At 39.0% G+C, this 25,361-nt stretch overlaps 3 protein-coding genes across 3 annotated transcripts; 2 read left to right on the top strand and 1 right to left on the bottom strand.

The window, feature by feature from the left end:
- The first annotated feature begins 7,184 nt into the window (after window positions 1–7,184).
- On the top strand, window positions 7,185–8,037 carry LOC126805115 (uncharacterized). Its single transcript, XM_050532219.1, has one exon. The coding sequence runs from the start codon at window positions 7,253–7,255 to the stop codon at window positions 7,838–7,840; it is 588 nt and encodes a 195-aa protein (XP_050388176.1). The 5' UTR covers window positions 7,185–7,252; the 3' UTR covers window positions 7,841–8,037.
- Window positions 8,038–8,074: 37 nt separating this feature from the next.
- Window positions 8,075–10,639, bottom strand: LOC126801952 (pentatricopeptide repeat-containing protein At5g38730; the record flags this gene model as incomplete). The annotated part of the gene is made up of 1 exon (XM_050529457.1): window positions 8,075–10,639. A coding segment is annotated over one exon (1,794 nt), but the record flags the coding sequence as incomplete, so codon positions are not given.
- Window positions 10,640–23,117: 12,478 nt separating this feature from the next.
- On the top strand, window positions 23,118–25,022 carry LOC126805112 (uncharacterized). Its single transcript, XM_050532215.1, has 4 exons — window positions 23,118–23,252; window positions 23,353–23,426; window positions 23,502–23,922; window positions 24,457–25,022. The coding sequence occupies exons 1-4, from the start codon at window positions 23,145–23,147 to the stop codon at window positions 24,727–24,729; spliced, it is 876 nt and encodes a 291-aa protein (XP_050388172.1). The 5' UTR covers window positions 23,118–23,144; the 3' UTR covers window positions 24,730–25,022.
- The last annotated feature ends 339 nt before the right edge of the window (window positions 25,023–25,361 follow it).

Raw genomic sequence — 25,361 nt, 5'->3', positions numbered from 1 at the left:
GGGACTTCAAGTCCATTTCTTCTTGATACTGCATCATTTAGCAATTTTGAATCATGTGCCGAACCTTCCCACCCACTAAGCACATACATGAATTCCAAATCGAAGTTGCATGCTGCCAAAACGTTTTGAGATTGAATTCAATGACGGTTCCGATAGCTACTTACTTCTCGGCCCTTCACCATGGCGGGAATATGAGTTCCATCAATAGCACCAATATAATCTTAAAATAATAAAATTCAAACAATTTGTATAGGTCATATGGGGAAATCTATAAAAATCAATAGGTTTTACTCATGCTTAACTTTAAAAAAGAATCATACCTTAAAATAAGGGTAGAATCTTGTACTTTCCCTAATTTTAGAGGGCACACCTCCGGACTTGACCATCATCTGTGGTGCTATCGTGTTTAAAGCCTTCAAGGTTCTATGGAAGTTTTGACTAGTAGTGAAGTGTGAGCGACCAAACCTTTGACGAACATTACAATAACGATCATTGTGGCCTACAATAATCAAGAATGTAGCCACCATTTCTTCAACATAGATATACCTTGTGTCTTCCAAAAGAGTACTCTGTCTAATGATGTCACACAAATTTAGAAACACATCCGGATACATTCTATGCAACTCCCGAAAACTTTGTGGGTCTCCCTTTAGCATATTTTGTATAAAATAATATCCCGTCTGAGTAACTGGTTTTCGTTTAAGAGATGGTTCAATACGTTGATGAATCATAATCATGTTCTCTTTTAACAAGATGATTACTGCTTGAATTACCGTCAATAAGTACTTAACTGTTTCATATATCTCTTCTTCCATTTCCTCTTCCATTTCTTCATCCATTTCTTCCTCATCAATTTCTTCCTCCCATATATCATCCATTCTTAAACCTTATTCCTGCATTGAGAAACAAATAAATAAAGACAAAATGCAAAACTTGCAATAACAATAGATCACAAAAAGATGATATTTTGGACCCTCTATGCCATAATTCCTACTCATATTCTAAACGATTTAGGATTCCAAATGTAAAACCCTTTTATAGGTAAATAATATACAAATACAGCTACAATCTCACAAAATTTCAGAGTTTATGGTATTATAAGGAAAGAGATATAGTCCTCTAAAGTGGACTGAAAAATCTGGCAGAAAGCTGATATTTCTTACCTGGTATCATTTATATTAATAGTCCGGACGATTTAGGACTCAAAATACAAACCCATTTTACAAATAAATAATAGACACATACAGCTACAATCACACAAAATTTCAGAGTTTATGGTCTTCTAAAGAAAGAGATATAGTCCTCTAAAGTGGACTGAAAAATATGGCAGAAAGCTGATATTTCTTACCCTCTATCATTCATATTAATAGTCCGGACGATTTAGGACTCAAAATACAAAACCATTTAAAAAATAAATAAGACATATACAGCTACAATCCCACAAAATTTTAGAGTTTATGGTCTTCTAAGGAAAGAGATATAGTCCTCTAAAGTGGACAGAAAAATCTGGCAGAAATCTGATATTTCTTACCCTCTATCATTCATATTAATAGTCCGGACGATTTAGGACTCAAAATACAAAACCCTTTTATAAATAAATAATACACATACAGCTAAAATCCCACAAAATTTCAGATTTCATGGTCTTCTAAGGAAATAGATATAGTCCTCTAAACTGGACTGAAAAAATCTGGCAAAAAGCTAATATTATAAATATAAATACATATTCATTTCAAAACTCTTTATGAAGAAAATATGAATATAATGAGAATGAAACATAACATAAATTGAAGGAATTAGCATAAATGCAATCTCAATAGTCATACAATAGTTCAAACCATAGGTAGTCATAATAATTTTAAAGATCACCTAATTCAAAACAAACATAACATAGCAAAGACATGACTTATAAAAAGTCATACAAATTCAAACAAATATAACCAAAGGTACTCATCATAACTCCAAAGAACTATTGCTCTTGCATCTTGCGGAATATCCAGTTTGCTCGCTGTGTAGGAGTCATCTTCAAGAAGCCATCCTTTTTTGTTTTGGTGTTAAGCAAGTCAAACGCCATTAAACAAGTATCTTCATCCAAATTTGGAATCTCCATGATGGCATCCCAAGTTGTATATCCTCTCTCCATTTCTCTTTTCTCTAATAGACTTTCTCTTTTCTCCAAAAGGCTGTAAACTCTTTCGAAAGTGGTCGTGAATTTATTAAGTTGTTCTATAATGCCACCTTGAGAGATGTTTCCACTTGAGCTAGAAATTCCACTATTATCACGACATCCCCAATTGGCACCATCAACCATGAGTTCTAACAATGCATTGCTCTCTTCCTTAGTCCACTGCTCGTAAGTTCCCTTTTTTTGACATCTTGTTGAGTATCACCCATGGTAATATGACTAGTTTATATACAGTAAAATTTTTATTAGTTTATATATACTACAAAGTATTCATGCTCAAAACAACTTATATAAAAAAAAACCAAGCATGTCTTTGTTTTTATACTTAAGAGACCAAATATTATAGAGGAGAAGATTATGATACCATGATCAAACACCAAACAAAGAGTGACCATGATCAAACATCAAACAAAGATTATACAGACCAAAAACACCAAAAACCATTTAACATGATAATTCAAAGATTATACAGACCATGTGGTAGAGAGATCTTGATGTGTTTTTTTTTTAGTTTTTTTTTTCTTAAATACAGAGAGGTCTTGATGCATGTGATGTTGTGTGCAATGTATAAATAAGATAGAGCTTGTGAACATTTTATTAAAGAGTGAAACAATACCCTTACATACCATGTGTAGCCAAAAAATCATAGCTTGAGACAATAACAAGCATTGATACACGTAGGTGTGTATATATATATATATATATATATATATATATATATATATATATATATATATATATATAAAGGAACACAAGTTATATTGGAGTATGCTCTCTTTGTCTGAGCACGCCGATCTAATATATGTCAAACCTAATTGAAAACTCCTTTGGAAAAATTACATGAGAAGCAAAAAGGGGATGAAATTCTTGTTTATCAAGATTGACTTCATGCAGGTTAGGGTAAATGAGCAAGGCATATGTCCCAGAACTAGGGTAAGTAAATTGGTGAAAATAAAAAAGTCTCTTTGTACCCCACGGCTCCTCCAAATTCATGAAAAAAAAATACATTTGATTACAAAGATAAGACTTTTTTCCCCACAAAACTTGAATCATAATCATTACCAAGTCAAAGTAAATGACTTGATATGATGATCATCATCTTCTACCTTATATATATAACCATTTTAATCGCTATGAGCTATATTGCTTTATGGCTTTTCAATCCGGAAGAAGTCGAAAGAAGATATAATGCAATTATATATATATATATATATGATCATGTAATAGTTCTCTCACGAGCAAAAGATCAAAATTTTGTCCTATTACAAACAAAAATTATCTATTCCAACATAAGAAATAAAGTAAAAGATTCACAATTCTCATAATCAATAAATATGAAATGAGCTAGATAACAAAAATGATGATATAATGAGAAAGAGCAAGTACCAATTGGTTATCAGAGAAAGGAGAAACGTTGAGGTCACAGTTTGTCAAGGTCAGTTCATCTTCTCCTCTTGATGTTAACGTTTCATCTTCAAAGTGAAGAAATAGAATACGTCAAAATCTCTTGTGGTGTGGCAAGATTTCTTTAGGGTTTTGGTATTTATAGTAAGCACTAAACAATCCCACAAAATCGATGAGATAATAGAGTCTTTGAAAGTCTACTAACTTTTGAATATCATGGGAATTTGATGGATATTTTTAAATCCTAATTGAATACCAACAGATTTTTAAGGACTTTTTAAAATTTGAATTGAATACCTATAGACTTTTAAAATACAAAAAAAATCTCATAGAATCTTAATTGAATACACCCCCTAAGATTCAACCACATCAACTTATCAAAGTATTCCTCAGCTAAAGGACGATCGCAAGCGCCTTTGAATAAGTAATAAAGTCACTAACCTTAGATAAACGAGTACTTCTGCTCAGAGAACTCCTAAAGTCACGAGGTTTAGGGATCGAAGGGTCTGTCCATGCCATAACTGATTCACCATTCCCAATCTGCCACCGAGTTCCATTAACCAAGATATCTCTAGCCTCATAGATGCATTTCAACAGGTCGGTTGAGGGTGTCATAGGAACTGAACCCGACCAAATATCACAATCAGGGAAATACCGGGCCTTGAACAAACGCCCAACAAGAGAACTAGGATGTTCGATTAGTCTCGACCCCTGCCTAGCTAGCAAAGCAAGATTATGAGCATGCAGATCATGAAAACCCATACACCCCTTCTCTTTTGGTATGCACAACTTCTCCCAAGACATCCAGTAAATCTTTTTATTATTATCTATACTTCCCCACCAAAACCGAGCACACATCTGATGAAGAGTATTACAAAACGTTTTCAGTAGAAGGAAGCAGCTCATGGAGTAGGATGGAAGGGTTTGGGTAACCACACGGATAAGAATATCCTTGCCTGCTCCAGTCAGATTCTTCCCTTGCCAACCTTTAAGTAACACGATTAAGTTAATTCCTCTCTCATTTGAAGATAATACAAAGGATGATAAGAACCATAACAATATCTTATGTATGAAGCATAATCTACCTCTGACTGGTTGATCAACCTTCCCATTATACAAATACAAAAGCTAAAGAACTCAACATCTCCTTTATGCAGACCAATTATCTTTTATAATGAAGTAAAATAGTGATCCTGCTAAGGATACTCGAAGGGATATAGTTTAATTTCTTCACGAAGCCTTTTGCATAGTAAAGTCATTTCTTGCACTCAGTATGATACTACATGACGCACAGGTTTTATTTGCCCAGTTGGCCACTTAATGTATATCTTAGGGTGCTAAATATTTTTCTAGCTGTAAGCAGTATAGATTATCAGTTTCCATTTCTCTGCCAAATCCAAGGTTGTTGGCAAAACTGCATAATCTAATGCAATCTTGGTTTTTTGACCTAAGATGATGTGATCAGATACGTTCAAGAAGTTCAAAAGCAATGATACAAGACTAGGATGGGAGATACATATGACTTAAATAATAACTTTAAACCAGCTTAATGTCACGTCCCATTTTCGGGAGTGTCAATCGTGGGCGTTGCGGGTTAAATGAACATCAGGCATATGTGGGATTGCTCCAAAATAACGTGTGGGAGATATATGGCTGCTCCTTCCGAGGGGTTCAGGCAGGCCGACCCGATTAAGTTTTGGGAGCTTGTCGCTAGTCGGGGACTTAACGTCGAAGAAAGGAGTTGGACGCTCTATACATAGGTTAGGGTCTGGAGCCGATCCCCTGATGAGCCCAAGGCAGGGCGAAACCAGTGCATTTCCCCATTGGATAAGGCTGGCTCCATGGGGATGGAGCGCCGCATGGACCAAGTGTGGCAACCGAATGACTAGGTCCGTGACAAGTGGTATCAGAGCCGCCTCGACATCGTTGTCGTTGTGTCGCCTAGCGCTCACACGTGTCGCCGTGTCCCCAAGATACGGGGGCTCCGCGGGGGAGTCGAGGAGAACCGAACGAGAGGATCCATGACAAAGTCCAGGACGAGAGATCCGGCGCGAAGCATAGTTAGACGATCTTTGGGAACTCCTTTTCGTCGCTCAGGCATCGCAGGCGTACAAGGGATACGCGGGCCGCAAGTGAGGATGTCGTGTACGAGGACGTACACCAAGTTTGGTGGGGGTGGATGTCACGTCACGTTTTCGGAAGTGTCAATTATGGACGTCGCTAGTTAAATGAACATCAGGCATATGTGTGATTGCTCCAAGATAACAAGTGTGGGAGATATATGGATGCTCCTTCCGAGTGGTTCAGGCAGGCCGACCCGGTTAAGTTTGGGGAGTTTGTCGCTATTCGGGGACTTAACATCGAAGAAAGGAGTTGGCCGCCCTACACACATGTTAGGGTCTGGAGCTAATCCCCTGATGAGCCCAAGGCAGGACGAAATCAGTGCATTGCCCCGTTAGATAAGGCTGGCTCCATAGGGATGAAGCGCCGCATGGACCAAGTGTGGCAGCCGAATGGCTATGTCCGTGTCATTAAGCTACTCTGTCATATGCACAGTTGTACTTGAGTTTATAATTGAGGCCGTTCTTATCTTGGAATTTCCTCTACCATAACATAATAGAGATTTTGTACCATTGATGTTCTCGCCATCTGCAGCCAAGACTAAACATCCACGCTGACCATGCGTAGCAATGAAATTGGTTAACAACTGATAGAACTACTGCACCGGAGCTCGAGAGATTCAGAGAACTTTTAGGGCAGCTAAGCTATCTCACTACAACATCCAAATGACACACTTCCCGGAGCTCATGGTCTAAGCTGACGAGCATAAAATGTGAATGACCCACCATCAGACATGTCTGGACTGAAATTTTGAGCTCGGATACCAATTGTTGTACATTATAGTTGGGACAACATACTATTAACCTATTAATCATATCATATAACATCGATATAATCCTCACTTGGTTATTTTGAGTGTATATACGTGCAATTTTGTTTCAAAAGAATTCTAAACTAACCTGAAATCATTGAATCACCCAGAGTACAGTAATAAAATTGGTGTATCTCATAGAATCTAAAAGGTCCTATTTTTGGAATTCTTTAATTTCCATGGAGGCACAACTCCAACAATACCAGACCACCCACAGCTCCAACAATACAAGGCCACAAGGTTTAGATTCTGAAGTCAAAGGATCTGTGGGTGGAAGCACAAACCACAGTCCACATATATGCATAAATTCCACTTTCATACATATCATTTTTTTGAAAATAGCTTTCATACATATCATATTAACACCTAAGTGTCACACTCCATGCTGGGTCAAAAAGCAATGAGTTCAAAGTGTTGCTACTTGCAAGTTTCAAGCAGGGTCGTTTTTGAAATCCAGCTCTTCAAGCATCTAAAGGAGCTTATATATAATAAGAGATCATGATCTTCCACTCAACCTCTCATGGTTCCTTAATAATGCCCAATATGAAGCATATTACAGTATAATATCAAGATCTCAAATCTTTCTTAGTGATAATTGCAGCTTCCTCTAAAAGTATTGCCAGCTTCCCCTCCAATGTCCCAGACACTATATAAGAGCCACATTACTTGTCTTCAACACATAATCAATCATCCTCTCAATTTACATCTCCAAATTCCCTCAAACACACAAAATGGGCATTTCACTAGAGCTTTCTTCTCTTAGCTGTGAGCTAAGAATCATACAAGCCAAAAACATAGAGTTCCTCAAGAACACGGGGAACCTGTTTGTAAGATACTACCTTTCGGCAGGGGACAGCAAAAGAATCAGGCTCAACACTCGAGAAATCTCCGCAAAGTCTGACCACATCTGGAACGAGTCCATTTCCTTGGAGTGTAATGCAAGCGACAGGTTTGTGCAAGACACTGTGGTTTTTGAGCTTCGGTGGAGGAGCACGGTGCCTGTTTTTGGAAGAATTGGGGGTTCACAACTTCTGGGCAGGGCAGAGGTTCCATGGAAGGAAGTGCTTGAGTCACCAAACATGGAATTGGACAAGTGGATCACGATGACTACTGGTGGCCGTGCTCTTGAAGGCGTCAAACCACCTAAAATACAGGTATCGATTAAAGTTGCAGTCCAGGCAGAAGTAGCGATAGAGAAAAGGAGGCAGAGAAGGACGAAAAAGTGGGATGAGTGTGGTTGCGAAGATGGCCATGGTTATGGTTGCACCTGTTCTGATTACGAAATCTTTGCACTAGCAGTTTTGCTAGAGGCTCTTTAGGCTCAAGCATGAAGACACCAAGTCAAGTCGTTGAGAACATTTTTGTTGACCACTTCTCTTCTAGGAATGAAATGTTACAATGTGGACAGTGATGAAATTGTCATTGTAACTGTATATAACTATATATGAACCAGAGGATGAGAGATAATCCATATGGGTTTTGAGAATATAAACTAATGAAATTGTTCCATCAAGAACTATCCTAGTTGTTTTATCTACTCTTTTTCTAGAACAATACAAAATTACAAATCAAACAGATATCAATTACTGATTTATCAAAGATGTGAAATATATCAATAAATACTGATATATAATCTCTTGAGATTCACATATGCCAAAACAAAAATACTAATTTACCTGTCATTTACAACATGATGGAGTCTGACACTGCTTGGTCAATCAAGATTTCAGCATCCTCCAACCCATCACCAATTCAGTCATTATCTTCTAAATGTTATACAATCTTGTAGAATCCATTCCGCTTACATTTCTGTTCAGACCACGCTGAAGCTGATACACACTAAATTGCAATTGCCACGCACATGGTGGGGAGCACATCTTCAACAAGTAGAGACCATAGCTGCAGGGTAACTTAGACAGCCAATCCTTAGCACACCGTGGCTGTGATGCTTCTTGATAGTTGATTTCAGTGGTAAAATATGAGTACAATCGGCACCTCCTTGAAGTTGGCTTGTCCATATCAGGTATTACAAGATTGTACCTGTTTGCAGTTCCACCCACACCATAAGCTTTCTTGGTTGTTATACGAGTCTAGAGCATTAAGAGGGGGTAAAATGGTAGACTTGATACCAAATTGAGTGGGAGAAGCAACTAAATTTGTCTCTTAACCTTTTCACAATTGTGTATAACTTCGAGTACCTAGAGTTATAACAGCCTCTAACACATTTCAAGACATGTGGATTCACAGGAAGTTTGCATATCAAATCCCTGTGGTATGAAAGATCGAGTCGACTATCAGACACCCAGTGTATCTTTCATGTTGATTCATGTCTGCTGCATTTCTGTAATCATAACCTTTTTTGACATCAGGCCTCTCTCGACCATATGATCCCAAAAGAGACGTAAGATATCTTTTTCACCAGCATATGATGCATTGAAAGACCTGTAGATCTTGCGTGTTACCATCAACCTCCTCTTGAACATTTCATCTAACATCCCTGAAACTACACTTGACTTTCCCTCTTTCAGGTAAGCATATGTTAGACTAGTAAACACTACACTGTCTGCTAATATTCCCTTCTCCTGCATAAGACTGTAAACCTTTTCAGCACAATCCACCTTTTCTCGTTTACATAACCTCCTGATTAATGCCCTGTACAGAGAGACATCAACAAGAATACCTTTTCTAACATACTCATCTGGTAATCTTGTAACTGCTTCTTCATTGCCTTGGTCGCAGTAAGCATCTATAATCCATGTATATGTGCAATAACTTGGGCAAAACCCTGCATCAAGCATGTCAAACAAAAGATCTTTAGCACCGTCCATTTCCAGTACCATACAAAATCCATGAATAAGTGCTTTGTATGTAAACTCATCCAGCTTCAATCCAGATGCCAACATTCTGTTCTTCACTTTCACTGCAGACATCATATCTCCTATTTTGCAATAAGCATTAATCAGGGTGTTACATGTAACATTGTCAGGCTCAACATTCTTTTCACTCATCTCTTTCAAAAGCTTATTCGCATCCCTCATCCTGCCTTCCTGACACAACTTACGGAGAATCGAATTATAAGTAACAACTCCAGGATACAACCCCTTAGACTTCATTACCTCGCACAATCTCAAAGCTTCTTCCAGGTCATTCAGTCTACAATATCCATCAATCATTGTAGTATAAGTTATATGATTAGGAACACAACCTTTGATATCGCGGAAAAGTTTCACAGCTTCTGTCATCCTTCCCTCTCTACAAAATCCATACATGAGAGAATTGTACGTCACCATATCAGGACTAACTCCTGCCATTTCCATTCTATTTTGAACACACAAAGCTTCATAATGCATACCCCTTTTCGTATACAACGATATCAAAGTATTATAGGTGAAAAGATCAGGAAACACACACCTCAACTCCATCTCACTCACCAATCCTTCTGCTTTCTCTATATCCCCAGACTTGCAACAAGCATGAATCAACACATTGTAAGTATGAATATTCGGCACAACACCGGTCTTAATCATCTTCTTGTAAACCTTCCAAACCACACTAATCAACCTATCTTTAACCAACGAATTCAACAACACAGTGCAAGCATGCAAATGTGGCTTAAACCCATGTACCCTCATATGCTCCAAAACCTGAATAGCATCTTGGGTCATCTTAGAATTAGCATAAGTTATCACAAGCCAGCTCAAAACATGGGAATTCACATCGGGGTCATGTTGGGTCGGAATCAAAGCATTCAAAACCGACGGGGACGACAAGAAATCCCTAAAGGCAATCTTCTCAAGTAATTGGTGTGCGGTTTGGAAGTGCCTGTGTTTGGTGAGAATGTGAACCATGGTCCAAGAGCACTGCAGGGAGTGCTTGTAATGGGGCAGCGACTCCACCCATTTGAAGAAAGACAAGGAAAGTGAAGGGCTGTGGTTATGGAGTGAGAGGTGGAGGAGTACCTGGCGGATGGTGGAGGAAGTGAGACAAGACCTAAGCTTGGGTTTCAAGAGGGGGCTCCAATTACCCTTGAGTGCAACTGCAAACAGAGACTGAATGAGTTGGGTCTCAGCAGTCGGTGGAACTGAAGCAGCAGCCATGTGAGGGACAAGGAATTGGAGAGAGAATGGATCAGAGAGGAGGAATGAAACAAGGTTGAGTCATTCCCATTCCTATTATCTGGAATCGAAAATAATCCAAAGAAGAGTAGTCATTTATGTGTAAATTAACATGTAGGAATCAAATACTCTCTTTTTTAATTCGTCTTAAACAAGAAGTGGTGGACTAAAATGTTTTGCAATGATATTATCAGATTGAAATTAGTTGAACACTTTTAAGTAAATTGTTAATTATGTTTCGGGAGAATTATTATTCTACTCTTGTGTGTGACTTAGCCTAATAGGTTTCCTGTTAGGAGATAGATTAGAATCTCTGTAATATATTAGGACTCTGAATCATACGGGATTGTGGTTTTATAATCTCAATGTCTATATATAGGCTCACATATCATTCAATAAATATACAGTTATTTCATCTTGCATCACGTTATCACGCACCTCGCCCTAAAACCCTGAACTTTTAGAGCCCTATAATTTATTTTTCTCCCGTCGGCGCTCCTCGTCGGGGACAGCTCCTGCCGCTCCTCCCCGCTGCTGGCCGCCGCACATGCTGTCCCCTGCAGTCCTTGCAGACCTCCCTGCAAACCCCCTGCAGCCTCTCCCCCCCCCCCCCTTCCCCCCGCAGCTTCGTAGGGTCTCCTCCGTATTCGCTCCGCAAAATCAACTTTATGCCCCGCAAGACCCCGCACCAAAGCATTCCAGATTGCTCCCCCCCCCCCTCCCGCGCATATTCACGTAAGAAACACGAACTTCACAAGCAACGACTTCACTCAAGAGAAGCTACCCCCGTTTTCTCCACACCTTCAAAGGTAAATTTTTCATTAACGTTCCCGCTTTTGAACGTATAGATAAATTATATCATGCGCTATTAGCCTTCTTCTTGTCTTCATTCCGGCCTTTCTTATAACGCCGATGAGACTAAAGAGAGATGGGTTTCCCCTCTTGGTCGATGTTTTTTGTGTGACGGTCCTGGGGGAGTCACGATTGTTTTGAAAGGGAAGTCAATCGATTTTCGTGTGGTCGCCTGAGTGCACCGCTGTTTTGAGTATGATCGTGAGTATCGCCGTCTGCATCGATTTTTCTTGTGACCATGCACGTCACCTCTTCTAATTCCTATTATACTTGAATCTAATCGATTATGTATTCGTTTTTATAGATGTCATCGTCATCTCGACCAGAATTTAGCCTTCTTGATCTAGAAGGCAAGGAATACCACCGTTGGGTTTCCGACATGGAACTCGCTTTTGAGAGCCGAGGGATCAAAGGCATGTTTTCCGACCCTCCTGCTGATTTCTCACCCATGGCCAAGACTCAAGCTCTCATCTTCATGAGATGTCACATCCATGCAACTCTTGAGAGGCAATACTTGAACGTAAAAGATCCTAAAGAATTATGGAACAAACTACGCTTGCGGTACAACAACGTTCATGATAAGCTTCTCCTTGAATTGACCGTTAGATGGGATAACATCCGTCTATTGGACTATAAGAGAGTGGATGACTTCAATCAGGATATGATATGCCTGCAATCTGATCTTGGCATCATTGGTGTCATCAAGACCGACCTAGATCTTCTCAATAAGACATTGGACACGTTTCCAATCAACTATGAGGTTCAAGCTCATACGTACCACACTCATGTAGAGGAAGGGAAGATCCGGTCTTTCGCCGACTTAATGGAGGCATTCTGAGATCCTCCTCAACAACAACAATAGACATGTTGGCACTAAAAAGATTTATACGCCACAATCTAACTATGGGAAAGCTCCTAAGCAAAAGAGTCAATCAAGGAACGCTCCATACTAGCACCAAAACAACAACTCTCGTGGTGGGAGGCAACAAGGCCGGTCTGGGCCAAGTCCAATACTTGGACTCGTGATGGTGGTGGTGCCGCACCCTCCGGGGGAGGTCATCCCCGTCCCAAACCTCAAGGAGGCCGTGTGCCTCTTCATTCCTCCATTTCTAGTAATGGCAAGTCTCCATGCTTCAAATGTGGCTCCTTCAAGCACTTTAATTGCGATTGTCGCGCTAGCAAAGAGATGATCAAGGCATACTCTGCCTACAAGAAGTTTCTACAACCCGAATCGAATCATGTGGATGAGGACCCTGAGATCGAGACTCACCACATCTCCATGAAGCCCGAGCCCCTTGCTTCTAAGGCTAAGCCTCCGGCCACTACCATCGATACTTCTGACTTTGATTAGTCGATTTTAGTTTCTTCTAGCTTTATGATTTCAAGTATTGTTATGGCCGACCGCCATTGTTATTTTCATTGACTTTGTAATAGTCTTTTGATTTTGGAATTAGAGATTCATGTGTGATGTATTAAAAATTGGCATTCAATAAAAAAATTTCATTTCTTGTTTAGCACGTCATGATCAACGTGCATGATGATCTCTTTGAGAATTTTATTTACCTTACACTTAGCATGATGATCAACGTGTGCAATTCACGTGGTTTTTAAATTTGTCACTTTTGGGTTACATGAGCCCCAATAGCACTACTTTGTGAATTTAAAACTTTAAAATTTAGAAAACGAACTTCGGAACGTCAAAAATGACGTTGTTTGGCCTTTGGCCGTACCTGGTTACTGTTTCGGCGTTTCCAGAAAGTTTTCTGGCGTTTTGGCAGCCTTCCGGCCATTTGACGGCATTTCCGACGCTGCCATCCGATTCCTGTTGGCGTCCCTTGTCAGACCTGCAGCTCTGGCTGCCGCCAATCTGTTTTCCGAATATCGGTGCCACCGGTTTCTGGCAAGTTTTACGTCGTTTCTCGTCATCTTTCTGGCATATTTTCAGCAGTCCTGACTGCCACGTTTTCCTAGTCCAAATTTCACCCGGTTTTGAGTTATTTTGACATGGTTTTCCGGTTAGTTTTCCGGTTTTCTCCAAGTTCGTTATATGCACTTACCGGCCCTTTTATATGTGTTTTTACACCGTTTTTAAATGGTTTCTACCACCCTAGCTTACTGTTTGGTATTTCACTACTTCAATACCATGTTTCCCAACTCTTTAGTTGAAGAATGTAGTATTATTGCCATCTGATACATTCAATGGGATCGCACTTTGTTCAGATTCCCTTTCCTACAATATTCTACGGTGTATTGTATAGAATTGTTCCCATGTCGCTGACTCTCTTAATTTTCATTTTGTAGATAGCCCGCAGCGAAATCGAATGTCTAACTGATTGCGGAAACACCCACATTGTTCTACGGTACAAGCAGTTGTTCACGGATCTAGTGTTTTGACTTCTTCGATGACTAGAATGATTGGCTCGAAATCCATCATTCAAGGAAGAGGAACCGCTTCTTTTATGTTGCCTAATGGTATGACTCTCAACGTCGTTGACTCTCTTTATGCACTGAAGTCTTCTCGCACCTTGCTAAGTTTTAAGGACATACGTGTCAATGGTTTTCACCTCGATACTTATGTTGAGAATGGAGAGGAATATCTTTGTGTTACCTCTGAGAAAGCAGGCCACCGCCGCATCTTAGAGAAGATGAAGAGTCTCGGGAATGGTTTGTATCTTACTTCCATTCGAATCTTTGAATCATATGCGGTTGAACGCAACTTTTGTGATTCGGACTCTTATATGCTTTGGCATGCCCGTCTTGGGCACCATGGACGTGATATGATGATTACAATTCTTAATAATACACATGGTCATCCATTTTTAAAGTCCCGGAAGCGATTGGAGAATCACCTCACCCGTGCTCCACACGGTGAGGCCGTGCCTACCCATGTACTGCACGGTGCGGCCGAGCCTGCCCCTCTCGGCAGCTCCATGGCTTTTATGCCATCAGTGGTGGCATCCCCTCCTTCACATGAGTTTATGATGCCTCTCGTGCTTTCTAATGCCTCCATGGAAATTTCTTATGCCCATTGCTGGTTTTGCAAAGCTTGTTCTCTTGCTAAATTCCAAGGAAGTCATTCTTTTTCTAAGACTTCAACCGAGAACATTTCATTCTTAAAACATATCCAAGGTGACATTTGTGGACCTATTCAACTAGAATGCGGACCTTCTAGATATTTTATGGTATTGGTTGATGCATCGACGCGTTAGTCACACATCGCTTTGCTATCCACAAAGAATGCTGCATTTGCTAAGTTATTAGCTGAGGTCATCAAACTTCGGGCTCACCACCCCAACTATCCTATCAAATCTATTCGTTTGGATAATGCTGGAGAATTCATCTCCAAAATTTTAGATGATTATTGCATGTCTGTTGGGATCAAAATTGAACATCTTGTTCCTCAAGTTCATTCACAAAATGGTCTAGCAGAGGCAACCATCAAGCATATTCAGCTTGTTGCTCGGGCAATGGTTATAGGTACTAACATGCTGGTCTCTGCGTGGGGATATGCTAAAGTGACGAGATCAAACATACCCGCTGCAAATGTACCGGCATGGTTGGATGTCCCAAAACACGGGCGTGGAAGACAGGCTTCTGGACCTAGCATCGTTGGCACCGTCCCTGACAGTGAGACGACAACCGGCAGTAGTGCAGCCGTATGTGGCGGCGCTGTCGGCGTCCCTTGTGGCGATGATGCCAAGATGACCCGGCATGGCATCGGCTCCTCAAAAGAAAAGGGGGAGACCGATAAACTCTAGGGATTCAAAGCCTAGAAAGAAGCGAATGACCAATGCACAACACGTCATCAACGATGAATCACCATCGTATGAAGTTGTCTCTGATTACAGCTATGTCCATGAATCAACTCAAGTGTTACCGTGTGACGCTATGGAACGTTGTTTGATGCTAGAGAACAACGAAATCTCAGTGAACTGCACAAGTGAGCAGTCGGTCCTAAACCGAGCCACTACATACATTGATGACATTTTCGCTTATTCCACAGCACATGAGATCATATCTGAAAACGACATTAAACCTCGATATGTAGCTAAATGCGAACGCATAGCAAATTGGCTGAAGTGGAAGTAAGCAATCCAGGCAAAACTTGACTCATTAGCAAAGAGAGAAGTTTTCAGAAAGGTTGAATTGACTCTAAGAGATGTCAAACCAGTTGGACATAAATGGTTCTTCGTTCGTAAGCGTAATGAGATGAATGAGATCGTGAGTTATAAGGTAAGACTCGTGGCGCAAGGATTCTCACAACGACCTGACATTAACTATGAAGAGACTTATTCTCCTGTTATGGTCATCATTACCTTCCGCTACCTCATTAGTCTGTTAGTGTCCGAAAGACTAAACATGCAGCTTATGGATGTGGTCACATCTTATCTCTATAGGGATCTTGACACAGAGATATACATGAAAGCTCCATATGGACTACCTTTACCTCCATCAAGTGCCTCCAGAGCACAGAGTGCTCATGCAGTCAGATTACGTTGTTCGTTGTACGGGTTGAAGCAATCCGAAAGAATGTGGTACAATCGGTTGCACAAGTACTTGAAAGAGAGAGGGTATAAGAATGATGAACTATGCCCATGCGTGTTCATACAAAAGACAAATTCCTGATTCGTCATCATTGCGGTTTACGTTGATGACATGAATATAATTGGTACTCTTGATGAGATTGAAGATACTGTATCTTATTTGAAGTCGGAATTTGAGATGAAGGACCTAAGGAGGTGTTAGGTTAATATTAACCTAGTAATGTTTGCCTTATTCTTATTCTTATTCTTTTACTTTATATTTTTGTATATTTATCTATTTCTTATTACGTTTACTACTTATGCTAGAAAAATGTGCAAATGATTGGAAACACGTCAAAAAGAGTGGATTTAGCGCACATTCTGCATTCGGGTGAAAGTTTCAAACCAAAAAGAGCAAATGTGGAGATTTCACAAGAAAACAAAAGTCAACGCCAAAAAATACTGGATAAACTCTGACAAGGAGAAAGCGGTTGCCGGAAATGGTGGTGACTGAAGTCAATAAGTCAATGGAGCATTGGTGAATCATGAATTGTGGATTTTAATTTACAATTCAAATTCAAAATAGAAGAAGACATTGAAGGGGACCATTTTAAGAACAAGATCCACAATTTGTGCTCTATGAATTGGGGATTTAAATTTAAATTCAAATTCAAGATAGAAAAAGACAAATAAAGGGGACTATTTCAAGAACAAGATCAACAATTTGCACTTCCACATTTGTCCACTATATCTAGCCATTCGTCCCCTTACATCTTCACCCTTCATTTGTGACCTTAAAGCCTTTAAATACCATCTTTCTTCCCAAATTCGTGCAACCTCCTTTACCACACTAAAACTCCATCAAAACTTCATCTTTTCCATAGTTTTAACAGTTTTCCTAGGCCTAAGTCATAGATATCAAGTTGTGTAGAGAGAAGTGTAAAGTGTCTTGGGATATCAAGTTGTGTAGAGAGAAGTGTAAAGTGTCTTGGGTTTTCACCAAAAACCAAAGATCCTTTACACTTTTGATCAATCACAAACTTGTTTCATAGATTTGGGTTGGAGTAAAGAGATGTGATAGTGTGGGGGTTTTACCAAATCCATACTCATTTCACTCTCTTCATCCTCTACTCATAATCATTCAAACCCTTGTTCTTTGTTCCTAGATTGTGTGGATAAAGTATGGTGTTCATGAAGTTTTTCCTTTGTTAGAACCCATTAATATCATACTTAGAAGCAGTTTCTTTCTTATTACATCTTTGTGAGTAGTGAACCTTTAGAGGTACGGTTTGGTATCATTTGTACCAAACCCTTGGTAATCTCTTCTCTCTTTACTCTACTTCTATGTTGATGTATTTCATTTTAAGGGTTTGTTGTATTTAATGGGTTGTGAATAGTTGGATTTGAGGCTAGGCTAGCTCTAGCCAAACTCATGTGCTAATGAATTCATTTTACTCTTAATTGATGTTGATGCATGTTGAATCTATGGGCTTCTACACTTAAAATGCTTACTAAATGTGTTGTTAGTTTTGTCACCTAGAAACATATTTAGGTAATTAATGAATCGGAACTTGAACTTGACAACTTCTTGAATCCGTGAGCATTAGTAGCCTTTAGGTGGTGGCTTAGTGTTTCTTACGGGAAATATTAAGTTGCTTGAATTTCTTACCTTGCACTTAATGCTTGTGCCATGAGTGTAATTACTCTAAGGGGGTGTTATGCTTGTGGTACATATCTCACTTGTATTATAAGGTAACATAATTCGGACTAAGGTTGTGTGATTTAATATGGCTCTAAAAGACTTTGTAAAATTGCATGATTAGTTGGTTTCTTGGTAACTTCACCAAAGCACTAGGGGGAAATTTGTCAAACATGTTTATGTATTAATCTTGAGTTACATTTGTGCATGAGTAAGGCTAGGTGCAATGCCTAACTCTGTACTCCTCTTTTGATTCTATCTCTACATTTATCTTTCTTTGTTGTTTTTGTGCAAGAATTAGTTTGCTTAGCTTAATTCTAAAATCAACCAAGCCGATTCACTACCACTTGTTAATACCATCTCCATGACTCTTAGCTTCCAAATGGCTAAGGTTGTGAACTTGTAAAAAGTTAGAATGCATGTTTTTCTTGCGGAAATCTAATTAGAATTTAGTTTCTCCCAATCCCTTAGGTACGATACTCTACACTTTTCGTTACTAAAACTTGATCTCCTATTCTTGGGAGTAGGTAGCTTCACACACAAATACACATAATCATACTTAAGTGATGCAACCAACAGGAGGACGAAATTTTGTCTCAGCCTTGAGCTTGTGCATAGGGCCGACAATAACTTAGTCCACCAGTTGAATTACACGCAGAATATGCTTTGACGTTTAAATATGGATCTATGCAGTCCATTGTCTACTCTCATGGTCGTCCGAAGTCTAGATATCAAGAAGGATCCATTCGGTCCACAAGAGGACGATGAAGAAGTTCTTGGTCTTGAAGTTCCATACCATAGTGCAATTGGGGTACTATTGTATCTTGCTCAATGCACTAGACCGAATATATCTGTAGCTCCGCACCTACGCTACGTCATTGAAATGGAATCAAGCAATTGTTTTGGTACTCGAAAGGTTCCCTTGACATGGGATTGTTCTATCCTTACAACAAAGAAATACCATGGCCATGCCACCTCACACTGGCGCCGCAGGCAGCACCGCCGGCAACCGAGAGCGGCAACCGGTCCCATGCAGCTCCTTCCCCCGATGCAAAGACTCCGAACAACTTATTAGTTGGTTATGCCGACGCAGGGTACCTCTCTGACCCTCATAAGACTCGTTCTTAAACCGGTTATGTGTTTACCATTGGTAATACGACGATCATCGCTCTCCATGAAACAGTTAAAGAATGTGTTTGGCTATAATCACTCGTTCGTCATATTCGTGATTCTTATGGATTAGTCTCTACAACTGATCAACCTACGTTTATTTTATGAAGATAATGTTGCTTGCATAGAGCAGAAAAAGTTAGGTTGCATCAAGGGAGACAACACCAAGCATATTTCGCCCAAGTTTTTCTACAATGTTCAACAACAGAAGTTCTTGAATGTTCGGATCAATCAAGTGAGTTTAGAATCCAATGTTGCGGATTTGTTCACCAAGTGTTTGCCTAAATCTACTTTTGTGAAACATGTGAAGAGCATTTGCATGCGTCGTATATCAGAACTTTAGAGTTTGGTAGACTTCAGGGGGAGTCTACATTACATGTTAAGATCTTTAAGTAGTTGGTGCGTTGTGCTCTTTTTCCCTTCAATCAAGCTTTTGTTTTACCCAAAAGGTTTTTGTTTTGCTTGACAAGGTTTTTACCGAGACAACATTGTGCGCCATGCAACCTACGCATGTGACACAAGGGGGAGTGTTCCAGGAGAATAACAATTCTACCATTGTGTGTCTTAGCCTAATATGTTTCTTGTTAGGAGATAGACAATGTTCTAAAAAACGGTCTAGGCAGCGCCTAGGCGCTAAGAGGTCACCCACCGCCGCGCTTTTTGCCTCGGCGGCCATCTGTGGCGTTTTGTGAATTAGGCGGCTGCCTAGGCGGTCTTAGGCAGCCTTATTCAGTCCTAGGCGGTCTAATTGGTCATATTTAGTCTTAGGCGGTCAACCATCATTTAATATTAAAAAAAAAACTGAAAGAGACCGCAGCTCTCACTCTTTGTCTATTTTCTGAAAACTGAATCTCATCAACAGAAGAAGATGAAAGAAATATGAATATTAAGTTTGAGTTTGATACCGAATGAGTTATGAAATAATTTGGAGAGAAATAAATTGAGATTTAGTACTATTGCATTTGTTTCATTATTTATTTTTTCTTCAAATATTTTTATGGATTTTCTACTTAAATTATGTGAATTTAGACTATTTTAAGTATTTTTAAAATTAATATTAAACATCATTATATATTTTTAATTATTAAAATAGTTTAAATATATGTATAAAAATAAATAAATATTTAATAATTCAAAACCCCCTAGGCGCCCCCTAACCATCTAGGCGCTAGGAGGTGGTTGTCCGTCTGCATACCGCCTAGCGCTTTTTAGAACCTTGTTGATAGATTATTATCTCTGTAATAGATTATGACTCTGAATTCTACGGGATTGTAGTTTTGTAATGCATATATATAGGCTCCAATATCATTCAATAAAGACACAGTTATTTCATCATGCATCAAATTAGACTCATTTTTAATCACATTTTTTCATCTCAACGGTTTATATCGTAAGTATACAAAGATCAAATTTATACCAAATTTCAATTAATTTAGTAATCGTTAAAGCATGAGGCTAGATAAAATTAATAGATAAACCAAATATGTCGAATATGAACTGTTCAAGTCTATAATAATTAATGAGTAAAACATTTTATAAATATTTTAACAATTTTTAATTTAAATAAATTTTTTTGACAATAATCTACTGGTACATATTTAAAAATTAAACGATCAAAATGTAAATATGAGATCTGAAGCCTCCGTGAGATTGCTCCAGTTTCGTTCAATAAGTTAGCAAGGCTAATAGATTCACGAGTGTCACTCAGATCATCTCCGACGTCGTATGCCATACGGCCTAGGGGTGTTAATCGGTGTGAATGGTGCGGTTTATAGGTGATACCGAACACCAAACCGTTCTATTTATTCGGTTTGGTTTTTCACTTTTTTTTTCAAAAACCAATTGTGTTCGGTTTGGTTCGGTTTGGTTTTTCTCTGGTTTATATCGGTTTTTCTTTCGGTTATTTTGTAAAGAAAATCGGAGTTTCTTTCCTTGTCTATCTACTTGATTCTTAATGAAATAAAAAGAACATGCGGACAGATTTGCAAAATTCTATTTACAAGATATAGTTGCTTCACAAATGCATACAATTGCAAAAAACCACTAAACAAGTTATACCACATTAGTAGGCATGTTGTGGTTCCAATGTCTAAAATTCAAAATATTAAATTTTGACCGTCAGATGTGATCAGCATATTTAAATACGGATATGGTAAAAAATTCATCTAATTTTGATAAAATTTGGGTCTCGATCGATGTGGTAAACATTAACTTAATTTCATTTAATTAAGTGTGAATTCGTTCTTACCCCCTCTTTTTAGACTAGTTTTGGTGGATTCTTTCACGCACACACTCTCACATATATGTGATGTAGCAGCTCGTGTAAAATTTTCAAAAATTTTACCTTCTAGGGATAGGGCTACCCATAGGCACATAGGGGATAATAAGCGTAAAAATGGTTGACCGCCTTGATCGGGACACAAACGTTATCGAAAATATGTGATTTTTTACCACAATAATATTTCACTATACGTAACGCATCATGCGGACAGATTTACAAAATTATATTTATAATATATAGTTGCTTCACAAATGCATACATTTGTAAAAAAAAAACCAGTAAACAAGTTATACCACATTAGTAGGCATGTTGTGGTTCCAATGTCTAAAATTCAAAATATTAAATTTTGACCGTCAGATGTGATCAGCATATTTAAATACGGATATGGTAAAAAATTCATCTAATTTTGATAAAATTTGGGTCTCGATCGATGTGGTCAACATTAACTTAATTTTATCTAATTAACTGTGAATTCGTTCTTACCCCCTCATTCTTGACTAGTTTTGGTGGATTCTTTAACGCACACACTCTCATATATATGTGATGTAGCAGCTCGTGTAAAATTTTCAAAAATTTTACCTTCCAGGGATAGGGCTACCGATAGGCCCATAGGGGATAATAAGCGTAAAAAGGGTTGACCGCCTCGATCGGGACACAAACGTTATCGAAAATATGTGATTTTTTTACCATAACCTTATTTCACAATCCGTAACGCATCATGCAGACAGATTTGCAAAATTCTATTTATAATATATAGTAGCTTCACAAATGCATACATTTGCAAAAAGCCATTAAACAAGTTATACCACATTAGTAAGCATGTTGTGGTTCTAATGTCTAAAATTCAAAATATTAAATTTTGACCGTCAGATGTGATCAGCATATTTAAATAAGGATATGGTAAAAAATTCATCTAATTTTGATAATATTTGGGTCTTGATCGATGTGGTCAACATTAACTTAATTTCATCTAATTAAGTGAATTTGTTCTTACCCCCTCCTTCTTGACTAGTTTTGGTGGATTTTTTCATGCACACACTCTCACATATATGTGATGTAGCAGCTCGTGTAAAATTTTCAAAAATTTTACGTTCCAGGGATAAGGCTACCCATAGGGGATAATAAGCGTAAAAAGGGTTGACCGCCTCGATCGGGACACAAACGTTATCGAAAATATGTGATTTTTTTACCATAACCATATTTCACTATACGTAACGCATCATGCGGACATATTTGCAAAATTCTATTTATAAGATATAGTTGCTTCACAACTGCATACATTTGCAAAAACACCACTAAACAAGTTATACCACATTAGTAGACATGTTGTGGTTCCAATATCTAAAATTCAAATTATTAAATTTCGACCGTCGGATGTGATCAGCATATATAAATACAGATATGGTAAAAAATTCACCGAATTTTGATAAAGTTTGGGTCTCGATCGATAACATATTTAATTATGTATATTAAATATATCTATAAATAATATAATTTCTTTATAATATATATATATATTCGGTTTTTCGGTTCGGTTTCGGTTTTCAAACATCCCAAACCAAAACCACACCAAATCTTTCGGTTTGGTGCGATTTTTTTGCGGTTTGGTGCGGTTTTTTTTTTCTTCGGTTTTTTTCGGTTATGGTTCGATTATAGTTCGGTTATTTTTCGGTTTTCGGTTTTCAATTAACACCCCTAATACGGCCATACATAAAGTATAATTTGTTGTCGACGAGTACACACTGTGGCTTGCATGTTCTTTCAGATTTTTCACTTCTCCTCCATGTTTCGAAAATGACAACACGTCTTCATCAAAAAAAGAAAATGACAACACGTCATGCTATTTCGTACTTGATCACATATTATTCATTTCTTTAATCAACTTTCAAAACCACAACACAACCATATCTCTCTCTCCTTAAAAACTCCAAACACAAAGATATACTAAAAACAGAGAGAGAGAGAGAGAGAGAGAGAGCAACAATGTCCACTCCAGTGAGGAAGCCCGGCCGCGACACCGCCGACATGCTCACTTGGCAAGAAGTCCCCTACTCCCCCGCCACCGCCTCCTCCGCCCATCGCTCTCACCAGGTTCGAATTTTTACTTCTTTACCCTCAAAACTATCCACACACTGAGAACAATTGAGCTGACGACAGTAGCTAAACTGAGCTGACGTTTGCATTTCCACAGCCGTCGGATGGGATCAGCAAGGTGCTCCACGGCGGTCAGATCACCGAGGAAGAAGCTCTGAGCCTCAACAAGAAGTAAGATCCCTGTTTTTACAAGATCCCCATTTTTCATATTTACGATTCTACCCTTCTCAGATCCGTGTTTGTTAGGAAGCCTTGCTCGGGTTACAAGATGAAGGAGATAACGGGGAGCGGGATTTTCGCGGGCGAGGGAAATGCGGAGCCGGAGCAGCAGGCGGGTCGGGTTTACCAGCAGGCGGTCAATGGGATCAGTCAAATCTCGTTCAGCGTGGACGAGCACGTGACTCCGAAGAAGCCGACGAGTATTCCGGAGGTGGCGAAGCAGAGGGAGCTGAGTGGGACATTGCAGGCGGAATTGGACTCCAAGACTCAGAAGGGGGTGTCAAAGTCCAAGACTAGGGAGCTTTGTGGAAATGACATCTTTGGCCCTCCACCGGAGATTGTTCCGCGATCGGTCAATGCTGTTGAGACACATGAGTTTAAGTACAGTCCCAAGGATTCCGGCGAGCCGGCGGCCAGAAATGTTCGGACCTCTGTCAAAGTTTCCAATGTGAGTGAGCTGATGGTCTCCTTGAGTAGGTCAAATTATAATCAGTGATATAGGGTACACTACTTAGTTCAGTTATTATTAACTAATATGTGCACACAATCTATGGTAATATATCACAAAACAACAATGTACCTGATTATATGTCCATAGCTAGGTTTGTTATCATGCTAATGATCATACCTAGATAGCAGACCTAAAGAGGAATAAAATCGGGAATGGGAACTTTATCACCACCTAGCGTTTGGGAAGCTAGGTATATATTAAGCAATCATGCATTTGATGTTCTGAGTTGTGACACTCTGAGCTCGCGATGTCATTTTGTGAGTTTGAATCTTGATCAATCAGATCAACTGGGATTGCACTGCTTCAGATTAATGTCCAGTAGCATACCATACTATATACAGCATTTTCCTGAAAATTTATATTAATATTACCAACACGGGTAGTGCTAAACTATCTGAAAAGATACCATTTCTTTTTCCTGTTTCTGTAACTTGACATTGAACGTGAATTGCTTTATTTTCATTGACACAGCCTGCTGGAGGTCAGAGTAAACTCTTGTTCGCTGAGGATCCTGTTGTCAAGACTTCCAAGAAAATTCATAACCAGAAGTTTGCAGAGCTGACAGGCAATGACATATTTAAGGGAGATGTTTCTCCAGGATCTGCTGAAAAGCCAATAAGCACAGCTAAGATGAGAGAAATGAGTGGCAGCAACATCTTTGCTGATGGGAAGGCGGCATCAAGAGACTATCTAGGTGGTGTCCGCAAGCCCCCTGGTGGTGAGAGCAGCATATCATTGGTTTAAGTCATCATAATCTCTAACTGGCCACTTCCCTCTATTTCAAATAAAGTGTATCTCAGAGCGAACTCCGCTTTTGACATGTAAAACCCTTGCATGCCCTTGTGATGATCAGCATCCTGAGTTTTGAAGCGGTAGTAGTCATATATTTATAGATCAGTAGTGTGAAACTTGTAGACAGAAAAGCATGAGGTTTAATCAGGTTATTACAAGTTTCTTGTATCAGTTTCAAGTATCTGTTTACTAATTACTTGATCATGGACCAATTTCTTTATATATTAGCTTTCTAATTTATGCCAGCAACTAAGGTTTAGATCTTTATTTTTGTACGGTTTGAACTTTTAAGCTGTAGTTTGAACACAATAGTATTGCTTAGTTATGCATGTGGTATAGAACATGGCTGAATCTGGCACTTTGATATTCTGCTGTAAGAACGGGTTTATCAGTTCATTCAGAGATTGCAGTTGGAGGAACATAGGGTTTCTATGGGTGAGTAGTAGTATTAGTTTCTGAGTTTTCATGATACCATTGATGCAGCTTGGCTTCTCAAGGGAATCTGTGATTGCCTGGTTTGAAATTGATTTCAGGGGACTGGAGTGTGACTTGTGTGGTTATCTTTGCCAGATAATGCAGCAAAT

This window comes from Argentina anserina, chromosome 1, assembly GCF_933775445.1.
Source record: "Argentina anserina chromosome 1, drPotAnse1.1, whole genome shotgun sequence".
Taxonomy (NCBI): Eukaryota; Viridiplantae; Streptophyta; class Magnoliopsida; order Rosales; family Rosaceae; genus Argentina; species Argentina anserina.
This window is presented reverse-complemented; position numbering and strand designations above follow the sequence as displayed.

Bases quoted from the DNA above. Each gene is read 5' to 3' on its own strand.
- LOC126805115 (XM_050532219.1), top strand. From the start codon at position 7,253: ATGGGCATTTCACTAGAGCTTTCTTCTCTTAGCTGTGAGCTAAGAATC.
- LOC126805112 (XM_050532215.1), top strand. From the start codon at position 23,145: ATGTCCACTCCAGTGAGGAAGCCCGGCCGCGACACCGCCGACATGCTC. The intron at 23,253-23,352 runs GTTCGAATTTTT...GCATTTCCACAG, and splicing joins CCGCCCATCGCTCTCACCAG to CCGTCGGATGGGATCAGCAA. The intron at 23,923-24,456 runs GTGAGTGAGCTG...TCATTGACACAG, and splicing joins CCTCTGTCAAAGTTTCCAAT to CCTGCTGGAGGTCAGAGTAA.